General features: G+C 40.4%; 1 protein-coding gene across 5 annotated transcripts in view; it reads right to left on the reverse strand.

Moving 5' to 3' along the window:
* The window catches only part of LOC147144116 (myelin basic protein-like), a 62052-nt gene that overhangs the window by 693 nt on the left and 39026 nt on the right, over positions 1 to 22333 (reverse strand). Inside the window, exon 1 of one of the 5 annotated variants that reach the window (XM_086037867.1) lies at positions 14354 to 14504. The exons of the other annotated variants lie outside the window; for them this stretch is intronic. Coding sequence (XP_085893993.1) covers positions 14354 to 14408 — 55 coding nt within the window. The 5' untranslated portion in view covers positions 14409 to 14504. Of the gene's footprint in view, positions 1 to 14353; positions 14505 to 22333 lie in introns of those variants that run through there. 5 annotated transcript variants of the gene reach the window in all.

Here is a 22333-nt window from a genome sequence, read left to right on the forward strand (position 1 = left end):
AAAATCAGACAAAGATAACTCAAGTAGACATTGAGCAGTTTTGAAAGGGTGATTTTATTTACTGAGGAAAACAACGATTCCAAGATACCTGGCCCTGTGTTAAAAAAAAAGAAGAAAAAAGGTATTAACCTGTCTCGTTAAATGATGAATTAACTGTGGCTAATCACTTTTTTGGTGGGGGGGACGGCGGTTACAGAGTTCATTTTTACCACACCCAAGGCTGATTACCTGTAGACCTGAACCTTACTGACAAAATGAAGTCAGACAAAAGATCTTAAAAAGCTACAACAAAATGCCACGATCCAAACAAATTTAAGAACAGATGAGAAATAAAGTCATTGATATCTATCAGACTGGAAATGATTACAAAGCCATTCCTAAAGCCTTAGGACTCCAGTGAGCCACGGTGGGAGCCATTATTCACAAATGGAGAAAATATGGAATGGTGCTGAACCTTCTCAGGAGTGGATGGCCTGCAGAAATGATCCCAAGAACACAACGATGACTCATCCAGGAGGTCACAAAGGAACCCAGGACAACGTCTAAAGAACTGCTGGGCTCCCTTGCCTCAGTTAATGTCAGAGTTCATAACTCAACATTATGGAAGAGACTGGACATCCATATGGCAGAGTTCCAATCATCTTACTTTCGCAAAGAAAACATCTGAATGATTCCCAAGAGTTTTGGGAGAACATTCTATGGACTGACAAAAAAGTTGAACTCTTGGGAATGTGTGTTTCTCGTTACATCTCACATAAATTGAGCATTTCAGGAAGAGAACATCAGGCCAACAGTCGAACATGGTGGTGGTAGTGTGATGGTCTGGGCTCTTTTAGGGCTTGGACGACTGTGATTGACGGAACCATGAATTCTGCTCTTAACAGGAAAATTCTGAGGGGGAATTTTCGGACATTAGTATGTGACCGCAAGCCGAACAGCGCTTCTGCGGCAGGACAATGATCCAAAACAAATGAACAAGTTAATTGAGTTGACTGAATTGCTTAAATGAGACCTAGATCGGATAGATTTTTTTTGTCCAAATGTGACCTGTATCAGATTTTTTTATGACAGTCTGAACGGCTCAATTTAAAATGTGACCTGGGCCACTTTCACTGTGGTCCTAGATCCGATCCGTATCTTTTTTTTTGCAATGCAACCGCAGTTTGAACCGCCCGGTTGCATCTATCCAATACTGATGTCATCCGGAGCCCAAAATGCGCTCCGAGTGGGCGCAGGGAGATTGCTGGCAGTGGGGAGATTGAATCTGCAAAATTGTTTGGAATTTATATTTGACTTTAATTTAATCCCACTTAAAACATGCAGCATAAAGTGGACATTTATGGTGATAGTATAGCCACGTAGATGGCAATGGCGTGAGGCCTCTTTAATGACATCTCCATGAAATGAGATCGAAAAACCTCGCCTTGTTCCTCCAAAATATTGTGATTCTACCTCCTCCCGAATCCCTCCTCTGTAGAGATTAGATAATAAAAATTGAAGTCTGTGGCCCCTGCACATTGGAGACCACATTTAGTTCTGTAAATACTACGTTGTGAGTGACGTCGTCTCTTCTTCTGTGCAAGCGGGTCACTCTTGGGACGCATATGTTCACACCTAGACGGACAGAGGTTGCATTTAATACGTAATGTGAACGCTTACACACACACTCACAAAAAAAATACGATTTCACCCAAAAATCCAAATCCAAACCTGCAGTGTGAACCGAGCTGAACTGATTGGTAAGCAAACACAGATGAGATGACCGTTTTCACTTTTTTGGTCTTTGCACAGGTGCGTGCTAAACTGATTGACATTCTATTCATGGTTTTAACTTTTTGCAGCATTAAATGATTGCACAGCTCTGAGATTGAAATTGTTGGGATCCCTGCCAGCAATGTTCAGTCCGAACCACCTTTTTTTATGAAGTTAAGATGTTGCAAGGTACATTAGACACAGACCCCCGATATGTTATCGCTTGTGCATTTTCACATCTATGCAGGTAATTTCTTCCCTTAACTAGCATATTGTATGTGCTGTTAGACTGTGGAAGGAGGCTGTAGACTCCACACAAAAAGGCCATTTCTGTCAGGGTCACTCAGAAACAATATGGGAATTGGACTGTTTGCTGGACAGACGTTAGCTCAGTCCCAGCATATTATTTTAACACCCTTGAGTAAGGCATCGAACACACCACAACAAACTGGCCGGTGGCAGCCCCATCGACAGTTCCTATTTAGTTGGATCGTGTTGTGCTTGTCGCCAACCTTAATTTATCCTCAAGGGTACATACAAGTAGATTTGACTCCTTAAAATGAAAGTCGAGCGCTGCTAGACATCTTCTACAAAAGAAGACATCTAGTGCATTGCTGCCAACTAAACAATATACACACTGTACTGTGGAGGAATGGTGTCGCACTACATGCTAATATTGACTGAAACAATGGCCCATTGTTAGAGGTGCATAGTTATTACAAAGGGACAAAGGGTCTGGTGTCACTAAAATAACTCCTATAAGTATGGATTTCAACATGGTGACACTTAAGAGATTCGGTTCCTAAGAGCTACAAGGCTGCTGCCACATTTTAGCTCGCTACTCACAATAGGATTATGTGATTAGGACTCATTTGGTTCTTCACTGCAATCTTCCAGTATGTAGGTTATGAATGTTTTGTGTGCTCATTTTTAACGCGTGGTCTCACAAAGTCAAAAGGAGCTCATGCAGAAAGCTATCTTTTGTTATTATTATTTTTTACAATGAACTGGACTATGCACAAATCCCAGGCAATACTGCAAAAACGGCAAGTCTGCCTAAAACACTCAACAATGCAACCCAGTTAACCGGTCTGCAATTGCATTGCAATGACTGCAAAATGTTCCTGTTCTTTTGTTTTGATGGCAGTTCATTTCTCTTCAACTGCTTGTAGATTCTATAGTCAAAGCAAGTTTTTAAGGATAAAACCACATCTTATCACATTTGATTTTTTATTTAGTTTTTTTACATTTTGTCAAGCATAACGCGGGACAGTTATCGCAGTATGTTATGTAATAAGACAAATAATTATGCATACTTTTCAATTGCACACAATCATTACTCTACAACCATAATTGTTCACAAATTAAGGCTTCAATATTTGTTATTGTAATGTATTTATTGCATCAACCATGTAATGGCGCACGCATCTGAAGCCTGAAACACAGTACTGTATATGAGATTTTGGTGTGGCATCATCAAATACTGTACATCTGAATCTATGGATGAATTAGCCTTTCCTAATTTGGTATTCAGCTGCAGTAAAGAAAGCAAGTGAATTAAATCCGATTAATCAGATCTCAAAAGTCAAAATTAAAACTCAGCACATGCAAAGCTGCAAACAAAGAAATAACATTGCTGATAGACTGGATTAGATCGTTATGGCCAGGACAACATTTTGGTTTCCAATTATTGCAATGTAGTTCTTGTACAGATGTCTTCTCTTGTATGCATTTTTCGATTTCCTGTATCCGCTACTGCTGGTGAAACGATGCCAATTGTCACCTTGAGGGACTAATAATGGGTATCTTCTATCATATTATAAATATTTACTATATTTATTCAATTTTAACCTCATAGGCTCATCCTCTTGGCCTACATATTGTATGTGGTGACGTACAAATTAATTTCCTGTCTATGTTGTCACGTAGCATATAGGGCCCGAGTAGTGAGTACTGTATTGTTTTTGTTCAAATTATTCTTATTTACCAATTTTTTTTTTCACAATGAATCGAATTTTCAGGGCCTAAACATGCATGAAAACTTGTCAAACTTTGCACACTCATCAGGCATGGTGATTTAAAGTTGTCAGCAACAATTGAAAAAAAATTCAGTTCTGTAGCGCCCCCTAAATTGGTAAAACAAAATCCGTGATCATTTGATCAAGCCTATCAAAATTCGGAAGCATGTGTAGCACTATGTGACATACAAAAAAAAAAAAACTCGAGGGCCACATAGGACCAAGCACTTCCTAACCAAATGTATGACACAACTGTCATTTAAGATATGGACAAAGTATGTGCAAATACGTGCTGTTACTATATTTCATTTTTCAAAATACAGTTCTCAATGCAAAATCTATATTTTATTAGTTTTTTGTGCAGTTTAAAAAAGAAGATGGCACAGTAGCGCCCCCAAGAAAGTTTTTACAAAGCATCCCAGATTGTACATTTCATTGTTGTATATTTACAAGATCTGCAAAAAGTTGGAGGCATAAACAAGAGCCCAAGACCTACAAAGCCATATGCTAAACCTAACAGGAAGTCCGCAATTTAGAATTTTCTTTTAAATCTGCCCCCCTTCACCTTTTTTTTTTTTTTTGCCTTTTATAGAGGTCACATCTTAAAGATCTCTTCCTAGACATTTTACCTGAGTGTCTTGAAACTGTGGCTGTTTTCAGCTAAAGCGATACAAGATGAAAAGCTAAAGCAAAGCATTTCATTTTGTCAAACGCTGTTGCTGTGGCGATGTGCTGTTTGCCATGAAAGTTTATGTTAATTTGGATGTTCTAAACCTGAGTGAAAATAGGACATTTTGCAAACACATCAGACCTAGCAAAAAAACAGTGTTTCTGAGGGTTAAAAATGGCTCACTAGCATCCCCTACAAATATTTAATGAAGCAGCCCCAGTTCTGTTTAACCCAGGTCTACAAAAATTAGAAGGCATATGCTGTAAAAGATGTGCAAAACAGTCTCATGGAGCCATCAGGCCTAGATAGACCAAAAAGACGCTGGACAACTGTGACAGACGCTTACCCCTGTGGCGTCCTTCCGGCTGTCGGCACGTCACGCTGAAAAAATACACCGCAACGACAGAGAGCGACGCTGACCGTTAAAGTACGTTCTGCCCATGCGTGAGATGTAATACCCTTCCATACCATCGGCGGCGGTAGTCACTATTTCTCATGGTTAAAAAAATCCAACCGGAAAGCTATTGGCCGGGGGCGGATTATAAAAACGTAAACAACGCATTCAGCTCTATTCTTCGCTCACGATGAACTCCCACGCGAAGTAATCCATCATGTTCTTGACACGGTATTGTGAAATACTTAAATTGTCAACCCTTGCTCTTGTACTTGTAAGTAGATTAAGGCAGCGAAGGCGTGCTCACTGTTTATCCACATTTGTCACTCTCCTTTGGTGCTCCGAGCGGTGATTTGCTAGCTAACAGCCAATCAGAGAGACCAAATGTCACGACTGGCGACGCCGATTCAACATGCGTAAACGCAAGACACTTACTGACAAGTTACGACACTACGACGGTGGTCACTACACCAATCAGACGGCGCATTCAGACGCCACGACGACCTCCGGCGTCGATTTGGTCTATCTAGGCCTATACATTGAACTCGCCAGAAAGTCCGCCATTTTTTATCTCTGTTTGACACACTGTTTGACAAGAAAACAATGCTTAAAAATGGTCAAAAACTCTTGATGTTTTCGCTTCAGAAAATATTGAAAAGTGTGGACAAGCCATTTTGTTTTCAAGATATGTTCATGCAGAGATAATCTCTGCATACACACAGCCGCAGATTTTGTGTATGAGGGATTATTTCTCATGGGTTTGTCTGTTACCAGCCTAAACTAAATAGGAGATAAAACCTACAGCAAACGCAAAGTGAAGTATTTGTATAGCTCTTACCCACAAAAGAATCGCAAAGGGCTTTACAAACCCCATTTGACAACGATTGGTGACATCCCATCATTCAATCCCTCAAATGGGCAAAGAAAAATTCAAAATCCCATTTCGGCGGAAAAGTAAAACCCTTGAAAAGAGATGCTAAGAGGTTAGCATGTCTGTCCCACAGTCAAAAGATTCTGGGTGGTGCGTTTTATTCCACTCAGTGTACTCCACCTTCCCACCGCCAAAACATGCATTTTTATTTTTTATTGACGACTACAAAACCCATAGGTAAGTATGTTAGCAATAACGATCTATACATACTCTGCCCATGATCAGATGGGATAGGTTTCAGATCACTTGTGTTCCTGAATGGAATAAGTAAAAGAACAAAGGAATGAATTCAAATAGCATTCTGTTCATATACATACTGTAGCTGACCACCCCATGATGTCAACAAGAGTAAACTTTGTGGAGATCTCAGATTATGTAACCATCATTACCCCCAGATTTCAGCCTGATATTGAAATATTACAAAATATCCTCATTTGGCAGATGGCCCACGGCATCCCGCCCCTGAGTTCCTTTCTAATTTGACATTTTAGCCCCATTTTAATTATTCCATCAATCTCAGTGTCGGTGTTTAGTACAACATCAAAGATAATGAAATGAAAAATAGGTTGCCGTATAGAGTAAAGAATTGCCAAGGAGGGTCTTGGTTCCAAAACGTTTGGAGTTTGGGTGACTAAGTAGTGGAATATTTTCATTTCTAAGTATAATATAAATAATAATAATGATAATAATAATAATAATAACCAAAACAACATTGACTACCAACCACAATTCCAACATTTGGAATGTGGAACCAGATTATGGTTCATGTTTATGATGTGCTTTGTAGTAGTTGGATTTTAATCTAAAATCACAGTCATGTACCAGGCCAATGAAGTCTGATAATGTTTGAGTTGTGACATCAAAAGATGAATAAAATAATTATGAGATTGACATTTTCTTTTTTGGTATTCAGACCTGTATATGGTTTTAAAGTTGAAGAAGGTAATTTATCATTAATAATCATATGTATGGGAACAGCAAATTAATTTGTGATCGTAAGTATTGGAGCATCGGTGCAAATCATATCAAACCATAGAGTCTAAAGCGAAAAAGGACTTCGCGCCCCAATTCTAACAGTTTGAAGCACGTGTACATGCCAAACAACATGTTGTCTTGAAATCAACAAAGTATGATCACATTTTTGTGCTCCAAAGTGTGTACAAACACTGTACACAACGCCATAATAAACTGGATTGTCAATAAATGTATTATTAGACAGTACACACATGACTAAGAAAGGCTATCAAGTGTTGCCACAACAATACAGAGGTACTGTTTTTCTCTCAACCTAGTTTACTACCAAAATAATGTTCGGCTATTATTGTAAGGTAATGTTATTATCTAATCTGTAAACTTGTCACTAGGGAACAGAAATGAAGGCAGCAAGACTAGCAGACAATGTTGGATAATGAAGCAGACAAAATCGCTTTGTAGTGCTGTTATGGCACATGGGGCTTGTGATTTTTCCATCATTAATTTTTAAAAAAACGATGTGTCCACACAGTTCGGTCTCATCTTGCAACATTTTAAGAATTCGACAAGCGCTTTTTCCAAAAGAATGCCCCACAGTGACAAAACAACAGAGAATGCCACCAAGCACGATGTCAAAGAGGTCTCCGAAGATTTCGCTAAGATGTTTTTCTCATTTTTGGAACTTTTGCAATCCATTTTCTAAGAGATAACACTCCTCGTTGAAGATAATCCATAAGAAAGGCAAACGAGAAGAGGAATGTACAATGATCTTCATGTAATAATCAGTAATACAATGCAATAATAATCAAAACGTATGGGTGAGGTGGTAACTCATAGTATGACAAAAAGGTTTTGGGGGTAGATGAGCCAAAAAAGGTTGGGAACCACTGCTCTACAGTATATAAAACTACAAGTTTTACCTTCGAAAAAAATATTTTTTCCACAGAGGTCCAAATCCTTACTACACCACCACAAGGAACTTCAGTCAACTTTCTGCTGTCTTCTCAATGCAAAATGATTATTTACAAAATGTCTTTGCATATTTTCTTATTTTACTGCAATAACATCATTGCATATCAACTATCAACTGTTGAGGAACAAAATAGTAATTGAAACATGCGGCAATGGAATTGTGGCACCTAAAGTGATTTGTCATGAAGCCACACCTTCTCTTAACTTCATTCTATTTTCCCAGCATGTCTAAACATTATTACTTATCTTATTTTGTACATTGCACACAAGTGGCATGACATGACTGCTGCATTCGAGGAAGGTGGAAAAGTCGGATATATCCAACTCTTGGATTGTCCCAGTTCCGACCTCAAAGCATTTGATGTGAACGTAAACAACAAAAATGACTGATTCTGATCAATTATTTGTTGTTCTGGTTCATCACAACACATCTTGTCTTCAAAGCATTTAATTTATTTAATCAAATAACTTCATGCAGAGAGAGAACGGCATATCTTCACACAGTCAATAAAGTTATTCAGAATAACTATATTAATGTAATAAATAAATAAAGGTGTAATAAATAAAGGTAAATATATGATTATAATCTTGTAAATTATGTTTTGCCATTCATGGTCTGTCTCCATGGGGGTCAGCATTGTCCTGTAACGTCAGATTGAAGCTGGTCAGTGATCAGCTGAAAAAAGAGGTCCTTTCTTTTTTCCAAACTCGCAACTCAAACCAGACAGTTCAAAGGGGCGTTCTAGTGCACTTTTTCTAGTCGGGAGTTGGAAAAGTCTGACTTCCCACCTTCCTCAAATGCAGCAGAAGTATCAAAAGTAAGAATTAGAATACAGACAAACTTAAGATGGCTGTGTTTAATGTTATTCTTAGTAGTTTATGTCATGGAAATGGCGCATGGGCCGTACTTTGGACACCTCTCATCTACAATATTGTTACCGGTACGCTCATGTCTTTCGACCAGATCATCCTGGCTTTTGTATAACTCACCCTCAATGGTATGACTCATGAAATATTTTTCTTATACTGTTCTGTAATTCGAAGTCAAGCAGGCAGCTGGGGCCACTCAATTTCAATATGAGAACTTAAGAGATGGGCACTTTACCCTATTTTGCGTCCTCCGTCCGCTCCCTGGGCACCCTTCCGCTATCGTCCCTCCGTCCTTATTTATAAAAATAATCATCCTCCGACCTCGTCCTTTTAACGTGCTTCCATCCTTACCATCAGTCCGACCTCATCCTTTTAAAGTGCTTCCATCCTTACCATCAGTCTGAAAACCCCCACACACCCCCAACGCCACACAACAAACAAACAAAAAAGTGTCCGTGCATGACACCGTGGTAGAGGTTTCATAATTCATTGACAATATGTTAAGCCCATTAGCTGGCCAATTTCCAATTGACATCCACTTACGTCCTGGGAGTATCAGTTTACAATTGTTTAAGTCTCAACCAAGATAGCATTTAATGCATTTAATGGGGGCCTGAAGTTGGTCGACGGAAACGATATCGGAAGCCCGTTTAAAATGATAGTCGGATCGACCTATAGGCGACTATTAGGTCCGGCTTGACAAAAAGGCTGATAAACGGACGGCGGAAGGATACTCAGGTTGCAGACGGAAGGCGATAAACAGACCGGGAATTTTTTGTAAAAGCCCACCTCTGGTCATCAATGTGATTTGTAGTGAAGGAATGATATTCAGGGCCAGTATCAGGGCCGATATTTGGCATTTTGTCGATTATCGGCATTGGCCTTTTTTACTAATCCAACGGACGATATGCAATCAATTAAAAATTGAGTTATTTTGGCTCTGATAGCAGCAGCGCACGTCTCTGTCTGCTGAGACTCTCTCCGGTATTGACCCGCCGACAGCACCATCTGATTGGTTGCTCATTCAGTGGGTAACAGCCAATCAGCAGTGAAAGCTGTTGCTCGGCGTTTGCTCTGCCTCTCAAGAATCACGCACCAGGAGAGGAGCAAATATCACAAACGGTCCAGTGAGCGAAGGTAAGTTAAGGCTACGAAATAATAATAAATAACTTCTACAATTCACAGGTACTTGTAACGTTACTTAATGAGCCCATTCACGTTATATAAACACAAGTACATCGGCAGCTCTGCTCGCTCTCAGTCTCTCTACACGTTCCTGTAAGTGTTAATCAATTGAATTTAGAGCAATTGTACTTCAGTGTAAAACACACCAAGTTACCTTGTGTATTAAATGTGCTATATAAATAAAGCTGCCTCCCCATGCTAGTAGTCAATGGGGAGCCGATAGCTTACAGGCTAACTTCCAACTAGCCGCTAATTTGCTGCGTCAACCATATGGTTCCGGAGAGAGGTTTAACTACTTGAAATAAGGTTGTTGATAATATTGAGAGGGAAATAAGATGTGAGTAAGTGCATGTCTGTAAGCTACATTAAAGTTCATAGCAAAGCACTGCCAAGTTAAAGTCAAAAATGGCTGTGCCTGTTTCATTGCTTTCTGCCACAGAAATCCAGTATGACAAAGATGCAGCTGCATATGGGACCCACAAGAATAAAGAGGAAAAAACACAAAAAGCAACGGAAAGAAGACAGTCGCCTCGATGAGATGTTCATTTCACTGCTGGACAGTGGCTTGCGTTGAAGATGCACTTTTTTTTTCTTTAGAACAAAGATAACTGATGCGTGAAAGATGAACATTTCTGTTACATTATATTCAATTTTGGGAAAACTACTACTGTTGTAAACTTCAAGGAGATATTTAATTGTGTTTCCCCTTAATTTTTTTCCCTTTTTTTCTGCGTATTAACATTCTTCAAATATCGATTATCAGCCTCCTTGACTACTAATAATCGGTATCGGCCCTGAAAAAACACTTCAGTCTATTACTAATGATTTCATTGGAAACTTTAAATCACAGGATTTTCTTCTCACTTATGCTGTTGCATAAAGATTGGATAAAGTGGTCAAAAAGATTAACCAAATGGGAAGCTGTGAACTCAAGAAAAACTCAACACATCTCCGCCTGCTGCATAGTTACCACTTTGAGGAACAGCTACTGCAGAAAAAGCACTACATGCAAACAAGACCAAGGGCTAATTATTCACTAGTCTGGTGGCAGAAGGTGTGTTTTGAAAGAGTGCTCCTTCAGTTAATATCGGATATATTCATGAAACGAAAAACCAGAGCTGGGCATTTTACAAAAAAATTGCGGCCTGTTTATCGCCTTTCCGCCTACAGCCGGGGTACCCTTCCGCCGTCCGTTTATCAACCATTTTGTCCAGCCAGACCAAATAGTAATCGCTTAAAGGCCGGTCCGACGATCATTTTAAATGGGCTTCCGTTAGCGTTTCAGACTAACCCGTTTATTGTCCAACACCTACAAAATGGGCATCCATCATAGGCAGATAGGCGGACCAGTCCGTCACAAAGGCGGAACGCCCAGATCTGCGAAAAACTATATACTGATTTACGGCATTTTTATCACAATATTCAGTATTTTTATGGGCGTGGCCTTCTTTTTTTTTTTTTCTTTTTTTTTTTCCATCTCAGCCTGCAACGTCATTGAGGGAAGGAGGCAAGCATTGTAATATTGTTTCCTGGCTTGTTTTGGCACGTTCTGTTGTCACCTAGTGTCTGAAAATGGTGACCAATAGTCACCAAAATTCATATGCGCAGCTCTACTCATGTCCACTTAAACCTGTGAAAATATAAAAGCAATCGGTACAATATTTTGGATTTTATTGACATTAAATGTGAGCTCCTATGAGGAAAAGCCATTTTCACCTCCACAAAATCCAAATTGTGCCGATCATTTTTTTTTTTTTTTTTTTTTTACAGGATGAAGTGGCCGTTTTAGGACATTATGTACAATGTATTTACAATAATTTTGAATGGATAAATTGCGTCCTGTTCCTCCGCTGACTCCCACCAAGACATGGGGAGGGGGAGGGTTAGAGTTGCTATATAGTGACTAGAAAGGAGCAACTTAAGAGTAGAGAAACCTCACCTATGTTGGCTAGTCTTTGCTAGCTACTCGCCAACGAAAAAAACTGTGGTTTAAGGTTTAAATATATAGTTCATAATCTATTTAATTGAAATTATATTTAGTGTCTGCAAAATTCTTACCAGATGAAAAACAATCAATAAGAAGAGCTAGTGCTTGACCTGTGGACAGCTGAGCCCTCTTTGTCTTTCTTCATTTTGTTTGTAGCATGAAAATTGAAAATGAAAAAAGTCAAAGACATAACATGAAGATAGTGTTTTAGGATTCTACTGCGATTGGCTGGCCCTCATGAGGATACGCCATTCGGAAAATGGATAGATGGATTCTGTTGTGATTGGCCAAGGGCATAGGCAGAAAGGCAGGATGATACACCAGAGAAAGGAGTTAAAGATTCAGCAGATATCACAATTTGGCTCAAAAATGACTTTTTGAATGACTTGAATTATGCTATGTGGCTAACGATATCTTAAAAACTGGGTAAGTTGTAACTCATTCACTGCCAAAAAAGTTTTTATGTCTTTTCATAGTCCAGCCCTTCAATCCCAGGAATTTATTTATATATATTTTTTTCAAACGTTAGGGTAAAAGAGGGTCTGAAATTACCTAGCAGTTAATGAGTCAAGTACATTACACATGTACGAAGAAGATTCTTGCCCAACATTTGCAAAGACAGAGTTGTTGACTCAGTTGTAGACATAGTGCTAAACTCTTTTTCACTATGTAATTTTTCCAGGTTTTTTTCAGGTGTGGCTGAAACAGAGCCCGGCGCTGCACCTCAATCCCAACATGAGTGGATTGCAATGTGCAGATAGCTAGCTAGCTAGCTAGCTTTGCCTGCACCCCTTTAATACATTTTCCTTTTGGATAGTCTGCTGGCATGGCCGCTTTAGAGTGTCTCATTGACAGCAGCAAATTCAGAGGGCGTGTACAGAAGGAGGAACAGCGAGGGGGGCAAAAAAGAAAAAGTCTGATGTGACAGCCAGCATGTGGAGAGTGGCTTTATGCTGGTGTGGCCACTTTCAGGATCTTCCACAGTTTCCATATTGTGCGTACACAGACGGCTTTGGATTTACATGCATGCAGACCGCAGAATCATACTACAAATGGTGGTTCAAATCATACTACATTTCAGAGTTCATATTGGTATGTACTGTATTCCACACACACGCTGCACATATGCTTATCAATCATCCAAAGGATGACCACGCAAAAGTGAAAAGAAACAGAGCTCCTGCGTTTGTTGTGATGTTTGCAGTATTTCATGCAGGACTTTTAAGCCATCTGGAAATCTTTATAGTCCTTTAAATTCGAATTACAAAGAATGGGAGCTTCTCTCACAAGAACGATTTGAAGCGGGCATTCATTGGTACACTTGTATGCATTCAGCCCTACGGTCACAAAAAATGGGTAGCATACGGTCATCTGCTGAGGGGACTATGTGTACACTGCACGACTAGGCCATGCGAGTGCCTCGTTATCATGGTGTGGAAAAAATGCGACGACGCGGTTGGATATTTTCCAGCCACCGGAGGCTTTAAGCTTATGTATTTTTGCGGCTCAAATATCTAGTTATGGGTAGGCATAAGAAAGATGCTAGATGAAATAATATCCATTTTTCCAGAATGTAGTACTAGTGTTTGATTGACAGTTGACAGCTGAGCTGGGCGTGGTTTCCGCACATTCAGCGGACACGCCCACAGCGTTTGAGAGCGGTGAGAATATTAATTTTTCACTATTTTGAAGCCCTATTTTATGCACTTGATTTTTTTCATTCATTCAAATTTGGTAGCCTTGTTAACAACACAAGACATTTATTGTCACTCTACTGGGACTTTTAACAAATTTATTACTCGAACTTCACGTGCAAGTTTTGAAATCATTGGGGCGCAGTCTTTTGGCACATGCTAAAATGATGAGCAAAATGTTGCTTTAAATGTCTATCTGCTACAGTTTTTACACTTAGACTTTGGTGAAAATATAATGCCTTTTAAATTTTGTAGAGTATAATGACACTGAACTTAACATGAATTTAGGCTTAGTTACCACTTCTCTGATCTGTTCATTTGTGAAATTTAGAACAAAAGCAGCAAGATCAACATCTTGATTGTTTAAGGTATGCAGAGAGTGGGCACTAAATCTCATCAGTTTTCCTCCTCTTCCTTGGTGTGAAGAGGATGTGAAGCCGAGCTTTGTGGGTCTGTGGAACGGAAAGCATTCCTTTGAACAAACACGAGGAATTACAGTATGTGGCTTTAGACCAAAACTCCTACCCAGCGGTAAAAACCCCTCTGCTGATACATTCATGCTGGATGTGAAGCACCCACAATGCGAGAAAAGACGTTTCACTGTTTCTAAAAACCCATGCGGCATTCAGGACATTCAGCAAAAAGACTGACAACGAAACAACCAGAACATTCTGCTTTCCCGGCAGGCTCCTTTAATGTGCCTGACCTCCCATTTGAAAAATGACGTCAAATGATAGATAATGGTTCCAATGCTTAAAAATGCACTTGATTCATACAGCCGACATGATAAGATCACATTAATGGTGCGCTCACACTAGGCAATTCATACTGGGTTGGCGCTTGGCTATTTTTTTTTTTTTTTTTTTTTTTTAAACTTAATTTAATAATTTAATTTAAACGTATCTGACCTGGGCGCAAGCACAATACCCTTTCTGTCACGTGAGGATCGGGATTTGGACCCATACGCAGACATGACACGGAAGTAGAAGAGTCAAAAGGCTTTATCCACAAAAATACAAAGTAACAACAGAGATCAGGAGTGGAAGACAGTTTGCATCCTCACTCGAAAAATGTTTGACGTCCTGAGTAACTCAAGCTGACTTTCAGGCCTATATGACATCATAAAGGACAAAGCATAGAAGGACCATAGCAACTGCTTAGCAACTGATATATCACGTAACCAGTCATAACACTTTCTCTGCTGCTGCCTGTTTGAGAGGTGGGCTTGGCCCTTACACATGACATGTATTATAATTAGTGTTGTCAAATTTACACCGTTAACGGGCAGTAATTAAATTTTGTAATTGATGTCGTCAAAATATTTGACGCATTTAACGAATGCCCAGAATGACCGCCGATGCATAATCCCACTCACAAGTGAGCAACGGAGCGGATGCGTGTCGCCCGCGGGAGTATAAGGAGCATTTCGAAAGAAGAGGGCATCTTTAAATCTCAGAAATGTGAATAAATTGGTTTGCCTCAGCGACTGAGGATGAGTAAAGAAGAGGGCTGTCTTGTTTTGTGTTAAATAAGTCAGTTTAAAGGAGGGACACATGACGTGCTGATACCACCTACACTACAGCACTGCACAGCATAACATGAGCCAATCATGCTCGTGTGCACTTCAGGGACCACTCGGAAAACATAAACACTAAGGATATTACAAGGGCCACATATAAATGTTGTTGTTGTAATGAAAAAATACATTACATATGAACAGTATGTTGAATGTATATATCTGTCTTGCGTCTTATCTTTCCATTCCAACAACAATTTACAAAAAATATGGCATATTTTGGAGATAGTTCGAATTGCGATTAATTACGATCAATTATTTTATAAGATGTGATTGACTCGAATAAAATTTTCAATCGTTTGACAGCCCTAATTATAATTATAATTAATGTGATCTTTCCACCTGTCAGTTATTAATTTTAACTGCCACTTTTGCATTGTACAAATAAAAAGAACAACTTGAAAAACGGCACATCAAGAAAGTTTCTATCAGACAGTGCCCATGACTTCCTGAATTTCATGAAGTGTTCGTGAGTGTTCATGAAGTCACACTTAGCGTGGACATGGAGTAGTCCAACTAGGAACTGAACATGTATTCATTGTATTGAGTATTACAAGCTGCATTGTTCAGGCTATGAAAATCTTTTTAATTTTCCAGTTTATAAACCGTCAGGGGTACATTCTTGTTCCAGAAGCAACCAATACACTCAGAGTTGCTGTGTTGTGCTGCATGTAGATTTTCTGTTCCTCTTTGATGCATCTACTGGGAACTCTCTGTTCTTCATGTTATTCAAAAGTCAGTGCAGAGATGTTAACCCTTTCATGGATAATTATGATAACTTCGGGATTTTTGGGGGTGTTCGTTTGTGTAGGAGGGAGAAACTTTTGAATAGCTGTCCACTGTGGCGAGTGAAAGGGTTAATTTACTGTACTAATTTAAAACCTCTAACGTAACCAATATGTGGCAACGTGTTACTGTAGGAGACAGGCAGCGCATTAACGTGATGCGTTAGTGTGGTAACACCACAGTACATCACTTGACAAAAGCAACTAATTTAACGATTCTGTCAAGTGTGTGTTTAATCAGTGAACTGTAGCTGCAAGCGCAAGCATTGGTATTTTCTCAGTCACCCATCAATCCCTCATCTTGGACTTGTAAAATGAAAAAACACACACACGCACACGCCCCCACACACACACACTTTGGATAAACGTCCTGCCAGATGGTCAAGGCCAGATGACTAGTTCAAGAGGCCACAAGGACACAGATGCACTCCGTCTCACAAACATGGTGAACAAACACAGAATACATAGAAACATGATGAAATCTAATCTGGAAAGAGGAAAATGCATGTATTTGCATAATCAAGGACACATCTGGGACACACTAAAAAAAGAAAAAAAAGAAAAAAGAAAAAAAACATTTTAATTCTGCAGCCAATTTCCATCAACTAAAGCTCTCATTCTTTAGTGGGTGAAAGTGAAAAATGTCACACAGAAGGAAGAGATCAGAGGCGAGAGAGGGAGCTGAGAGGAAAGAGTGAATGTGAACAATGGTGTCAAAGCAAAGGACACTGTTTCAGTGATGGATGCTTCCCTTGAACAATCAGGGCCTTTGAGGGGGAAGGAGGGGCTTCATGATGGCAGTGATGGGCCTCGTGTCACCCTGTGTCTGACACTGCCATGGAGACAAAATACTGAACCACAATACTTAGATGAGACAAATGCACAGCAGGACTTCAACTACACTCACTGCAGATGCGATAGTTTTATGCAGTTATTGCTTAGCACTTGGCCACACACCACACATTGCGGATTGGAAACGTCCCATCTCCGGCTTCAAATAAAACCATATTCTATATAGTTAGAGTCATAACTTCTCACTGGCTTGCACTGTTCATTCAGTGTTGCTTAAACCTGCTCGAGCCAATTGGACAGGCTGAGTAAATCTGGTACCTTCACCAGTGCTCCCACAGTAGCCATAGTTGTTAATGTAGCTGCCTTGGATTAGATCAAGGAGCCAGGACAAGTAGTGCGCTATCAACAAATTCTTTACTTAAAAAGAATGATTTTGTAATTATGCCGAAACAAGATTAAACTAGAACGGTACTGCAACTGCCAGGCTATGTGTCTGAATTAAAAAAACACTCTCTGTCTGCGCCTCTCTGCTCGCCCCTCGATTTCCCCAGCCAATCACAAATCCCACTTAGTGCCTCCCAGAAAATCTGAAATTACAGAGGTTGTAAACAAAACAACTGCAGTGTTGCAAGTGTGACAACATTCAATGATAACTTTGCGTACCACCGGAGGAAACTCCGCGTACCACTTGTGGCACCACAATTTGAGAATCACTGAACTGTGTTCGACAGATGGGTGACATTATATTGGGAACTATTTACCGTCCATACCAGGGGTGGGCAACCATTAACAGTCAAAGAGCCATTTCGACCCGGTTTCCACGGAAAAGAAAGCATTGGGAGCCGCAAAGAATTTTTGACATTAACCCCCAAAAAACGCCAGCTTGTTTGAGTACCCAGGCACCGCTTCTTTCCAGTTGTATAATACCTTATATTGCTATCGCACACTCACGTCCACATAACACTACCTACAAAATACATTCAATCGGCAATTTGACGCTTGAACTGATTAAGAGGACAAAAACCAAGCCGTCGACATCCGAGTGCTTTGAACTCTGCGCTCATGTGAAGCATATTGTGCAGTTTTGGTGTCGCTAGGCTTTCCAAGCACACCGGCCGCCTGCTGACACATCATGACAGTGCTGTCAAACGTCTCTGAAGAAGGCGAATGTTGATCACCGAAATTGCACAAGGTCTGAAGAAAGAAGTTAAAAACTTTGATTTACTAAGACGACATGATTCACATTTTTGAGACAAATAACATATACTTCACTTAGTATAATATATTTTCCCAAGCCACAGAGCCATAAAATAAGGATGAAAGAGTCCGTCTGGTCTATACTGTAGCCATAGGATGTTGGCCAACAACTTGAAGATTGGCCATGCAACACAAAATTCAAATAATTTGTAACTATGCTCCACAAGGTCACAACCTAAACACTTCTGCCCTCGAGAAATCCACATCACTTCCCTGACAGGGTCAAATACAGGGTCAAATAATTGCCCCAAAATTACGTGTCATTTGTGTGCATAAACCCACTCGTCTTTGAGCTTGTGTTGAATCCCTTTCAGTTCATACAGGGTGAATTACGCGATATGAATCATATGTGTTTTCATCGTACCTGGTGGGTGGAGTCTGGCTGGGTGTTTCATGGCCCATCAAATGTTCATAACTTCACTCCACATCATTACAAACACCAATTCCAATGAAGTTGGGACACAGGAAACAATGATTTCCAAATCCTTTTCAACCTATATTCAATTCTATAGGCTATAAAGACAAGATATTCAATGTTCAAACTTCATTTTCAATTTGATGCCTGCCACAGGTTCCGGAAAAGATGAGACAAAATACTGGGAAAGTTGAAGAACGATTCCATCCTGATGTAAAAGCAACGTAGGCCGTGCGGTGTTGTGCTGGGCAAAGCGGACTGGTGTGTGGTGTGGGGCAGTTTGGGACTAATGTTCATTACTGTTTCATGGGTGGTGTACGCAACAACCAGATTCAGGGCGACATCATGAAAGGGGCCGCAGAAGGGGTTTTAGTGAACCAGGCGTCTAACTTAAAAGAATAGCCACCAAAATAACTCCGATTTCATGAGAAAATAGATCGCCATTGTGCCAAAGGTAATATAACGCCATGTATATAAGCTGTGGCAAGCTTAAAATAGCATGTTTTGACAGCCCGAGGGAGGATCTGCTTTTTCTCAACCCTTCGCGATTCCAGGCAGGTGCAGGCGGCGGCGTTGTGAGCGTTATGTCCATAATGCGAGCGGAGTCCGCGCTTGTAAATTAAGCCGCTGCGACACTGGACCAAAGCAGCACTCTGACCATCATGCAGGTAAGGTCGGAGGACATATTGATTAGAGCAGTGTTTCTCAACATTGATTGAGCCAAGGCACATATTTCACATCGGAAAAAATCTCACGGCACACCACTTAACAAAATGATTCACAAAACGTGGCTATACAGGGTCATTATGTACCTTCAGTCATCTAGTGGAAGAACATTTTATTGTTTTGTTTGGCATAAATAATTTAACAAAACTTTTGTTTTTTTCATTAGGAAATGTATATATTTTTTTTGTCCAAACAATTGCCATTGGCTCCAAATTTTTACTCTTTCATAACTTAGGGATTTCAAGGTAAACTGTTTACTACTGTTTTCCAAGTAAACTCAACTTGTCCGAGTCACAGTGTACTAACATTTGATAATGAGGGTGTCAACTATGTGGCAATATCACAGAGTTAAAATGGATCGCTCAACTAAAATGGATTTCCATATTGTAAACATTTACAGTCATTCTACTGGATCATTGCATGTACATCATATTTTGTGTAAAAGGGCCATATAAGTGTTTTGCAATTTTGAACTGATTATTCGTTGCTTCATTAAAAATTCTGTTGCACGGTATACGTAGCTACATTTGAAATAATACATATAACCATTAGCCAAAAACGTGTACTGTGACGAAAAGGAAAAAGTGAGACATAAAGGAAAATAGTACACCATTTGAGATCATTTAGACTAAACAATGTTCTCCACGTGTACAATAGGTCTACAATCTGACTAGTTTATTACTATGTATCAGACCCAGCAATGTCTGATGAAGACGACCGTTCAAGAAAGACTTTTCCCCTCAAACCTGCTAGGTTTCTATCTTTCAGTGAATCTACCACTATTCAGTCCCCCTCAGCGCTTCCTGCCATATTGGAGAAATGGTAACGAAGCATGTGTCAGCAATAAACAGACAGACAGACAGAGGGGTCTGCTTTGCTGAGATGGCTGCTCCAGGTAATGGAGCCATTATGAGCTTTTAACAGCCACCCAGCTGATGGTGGTGTTTGCCTTTCAGTGGTAAAGCAGCACAAACAGGAAGTAGAGCAAGGAGGCACCCCCAGACACTGAACAGCATGGGGTGAGTCATGGCGCCTGGTCATGTCTGCTGCACTAAAATAGGAACCAATAAAGTTGAACTAACTTACCTGCCATAACCTATACTGCACAATGGCCAATTTGTATTAAATTATCAGAGATTTGCTTTGAAATACAATACACGGTACATCTTTGAAGGTAATTGCTGAAAACATTTGCAAAGATTGAGAATTTTGTAAGATATAACGTTAAACTTCTTTTCATCATTTCTATGTTCCTGATTTTGAGACCGTAGCTAAAATGGCTGCCAAGGGACATAGATGGATGACCGGCATGAGTCCCTAACTATAATAACCTTTCGGCAGAACTGGGTATTTTACTAAAAATTTGTGTTCTGTTTATCGCCTTCCACCTGCAGCCGGGACACCCTTCCGCCGTCTGTTTATCCGCCATTTTGTCCGGCCAGCAAAAATTAGTACCCGCCTATGGGCCAGTCCGCCTATGATTTTTAATGGGCTTCCGTTAGCGTTTCCGACTACAAACTACGACCAACTCCTGCTAGATTTTGATCCCTCTATGATCTAATCCTACCCCCACCCAAAAAAAAACACGTCGCATTTGAACAGCCAGCGCACTATTTTGCAAATCAAGGCGCTAGGAAATTACTTTCACCTTTATGCAGGACTGCACGCTGCCATCTGTGAGGCATGAGCGGTGTTTGTTTTAAACATAGTTCAGGGTGGGGAATAGCTGCTCACATGTATATGTGGATCCAACGATCGACAAGACTCCAACTGCATATTTCTTCATATTTTCGTAGGTGTCGGGGATGGCATTCCATGTCTGAAACGCAAGTTTGTCAGGTCTTGGAGGGTTCTCAATATCACTCAGTTTGTGATTCCTAGCAAGAGTGGCATTCTGACGGCAAACATTTTCAAGATGGCGTTTAATCTTAGACACCCATATATCTTTGTCGGCTATGTCAGCCAGCTCCAGCTCAAGATCAGGTTGACTTACACCTGCAAATTAGTCACATTTAACAGGGATGAGTCGATGGTCAGGGGAGTGACAGCGAAGGACAACGTGGCTTTTTCCTCTCAAGGAATCGTTTCGCAAACGATGCTTGCGTTGTCGTGATTGCAGACTGCAAATACTCTGAATTTATCACCTTGTGAGCTTGTATGAACTCCCTTAAGGAGGGGAAGTGAGACAGTGTTCCTCTCTGTAAATCTCTGGCAAACACTGTCAGTTTGCGCTCCAACGCTAACACCTCTTCCGGCAAGTTTAGCGCTGTGACTCCTCTCCCCTGCATTTGGCGCGTTCAGGTTTGCTGTCATGTCCACCGTGAAATGCAGATTTTCTAGCCACTCTGGCAGTTCCTGCTCATCAAACTCTTCACCTCTCGTAGACATGCAGCAAAGTGTTTCAGCACCTCTTCACTGGACAGCCGACGCACTCAATTATGCAGCAGGGGATCCAGAGTACGTGCTCTCCGCCTCATCCAGTAACCAACGGAACTCACGGTGATTGGAACCCGAAAAAAAAGGCGAATGACGGACAACGGAAGGGTACCCACGTTGCGGACGGATGACGAATAATGGACGCTCAATTTTTAGTACAATGCCCAGCTCTGGTGTTTTCTTTGGGGCGGGGTGGGGTCGGGGGACGTACTGATGGACCGATTGACAGACTTAACTGACGATTACAATTCGCTCCAGATTGAAAAAAAACAACGGACTGACGAATGCCGGACGGGTACCCAAGCTGCTGACAGATGACGGACTGGGAACATTTTGTAAAATGCCGCAGACTGAGTCTGCTGCAGACAGAGGTACAAGGTTGATTTTTAGGTAGGTTAGTGTGTTTTGGCTCAGAATTGAATTCTGCCTCTGGTGCCTCCAACACGTAAGGATGTGAAGGCATGTGCAGGAGTAAGTTGCTAAAGGAAGTAGTATCAATTTTTCAGGTATTTGATTGATAGTTGACAGCTGAGCTGTGTGTGGTTTTAGTACATTCAGCAGACATGTCCACAGCATTAGAGAGCAGAGACAACGGCTTGAATTTTCCTCAATTTTGAAGGCTTGTTTTCTATACTTGTTCATATTTATGTTTTACATTACAGGGTCTTTATTTTACATAGAAAAATGTGCATAAAATATTTCTTAATTCATTTTATTTTGCCTGCTTGTGATATCAACCTAGGGGCTTTGTGTTAGTCCAGTATTGGTGCACTCTAAAGTGGAAAGTTTAAATATATAACAATAGTGTTTGTTCCTGGAAAATTTGTTCGAACGTTATCAGTACAAGCTGCGTTTATCAGGCAATACAAAGTGGTTAAGCATCAAAGACGGTATTTCTCCG

Source organism: Filicampus tigris, chromosome 8 (genome assembly GCF_054856515.1).
Source record: "Filicampus tigris isolate MCC_2025a chromosome 8, RoL_Ftig_1.0, whole genome shotgun sequence".
Taxonomy (NCBI): Eukaryota; Metazoa; Chordata; class Actinopteri; order Syngnathiformes; family Syngnathidae; genus Filicampus; species Filicampus tigris.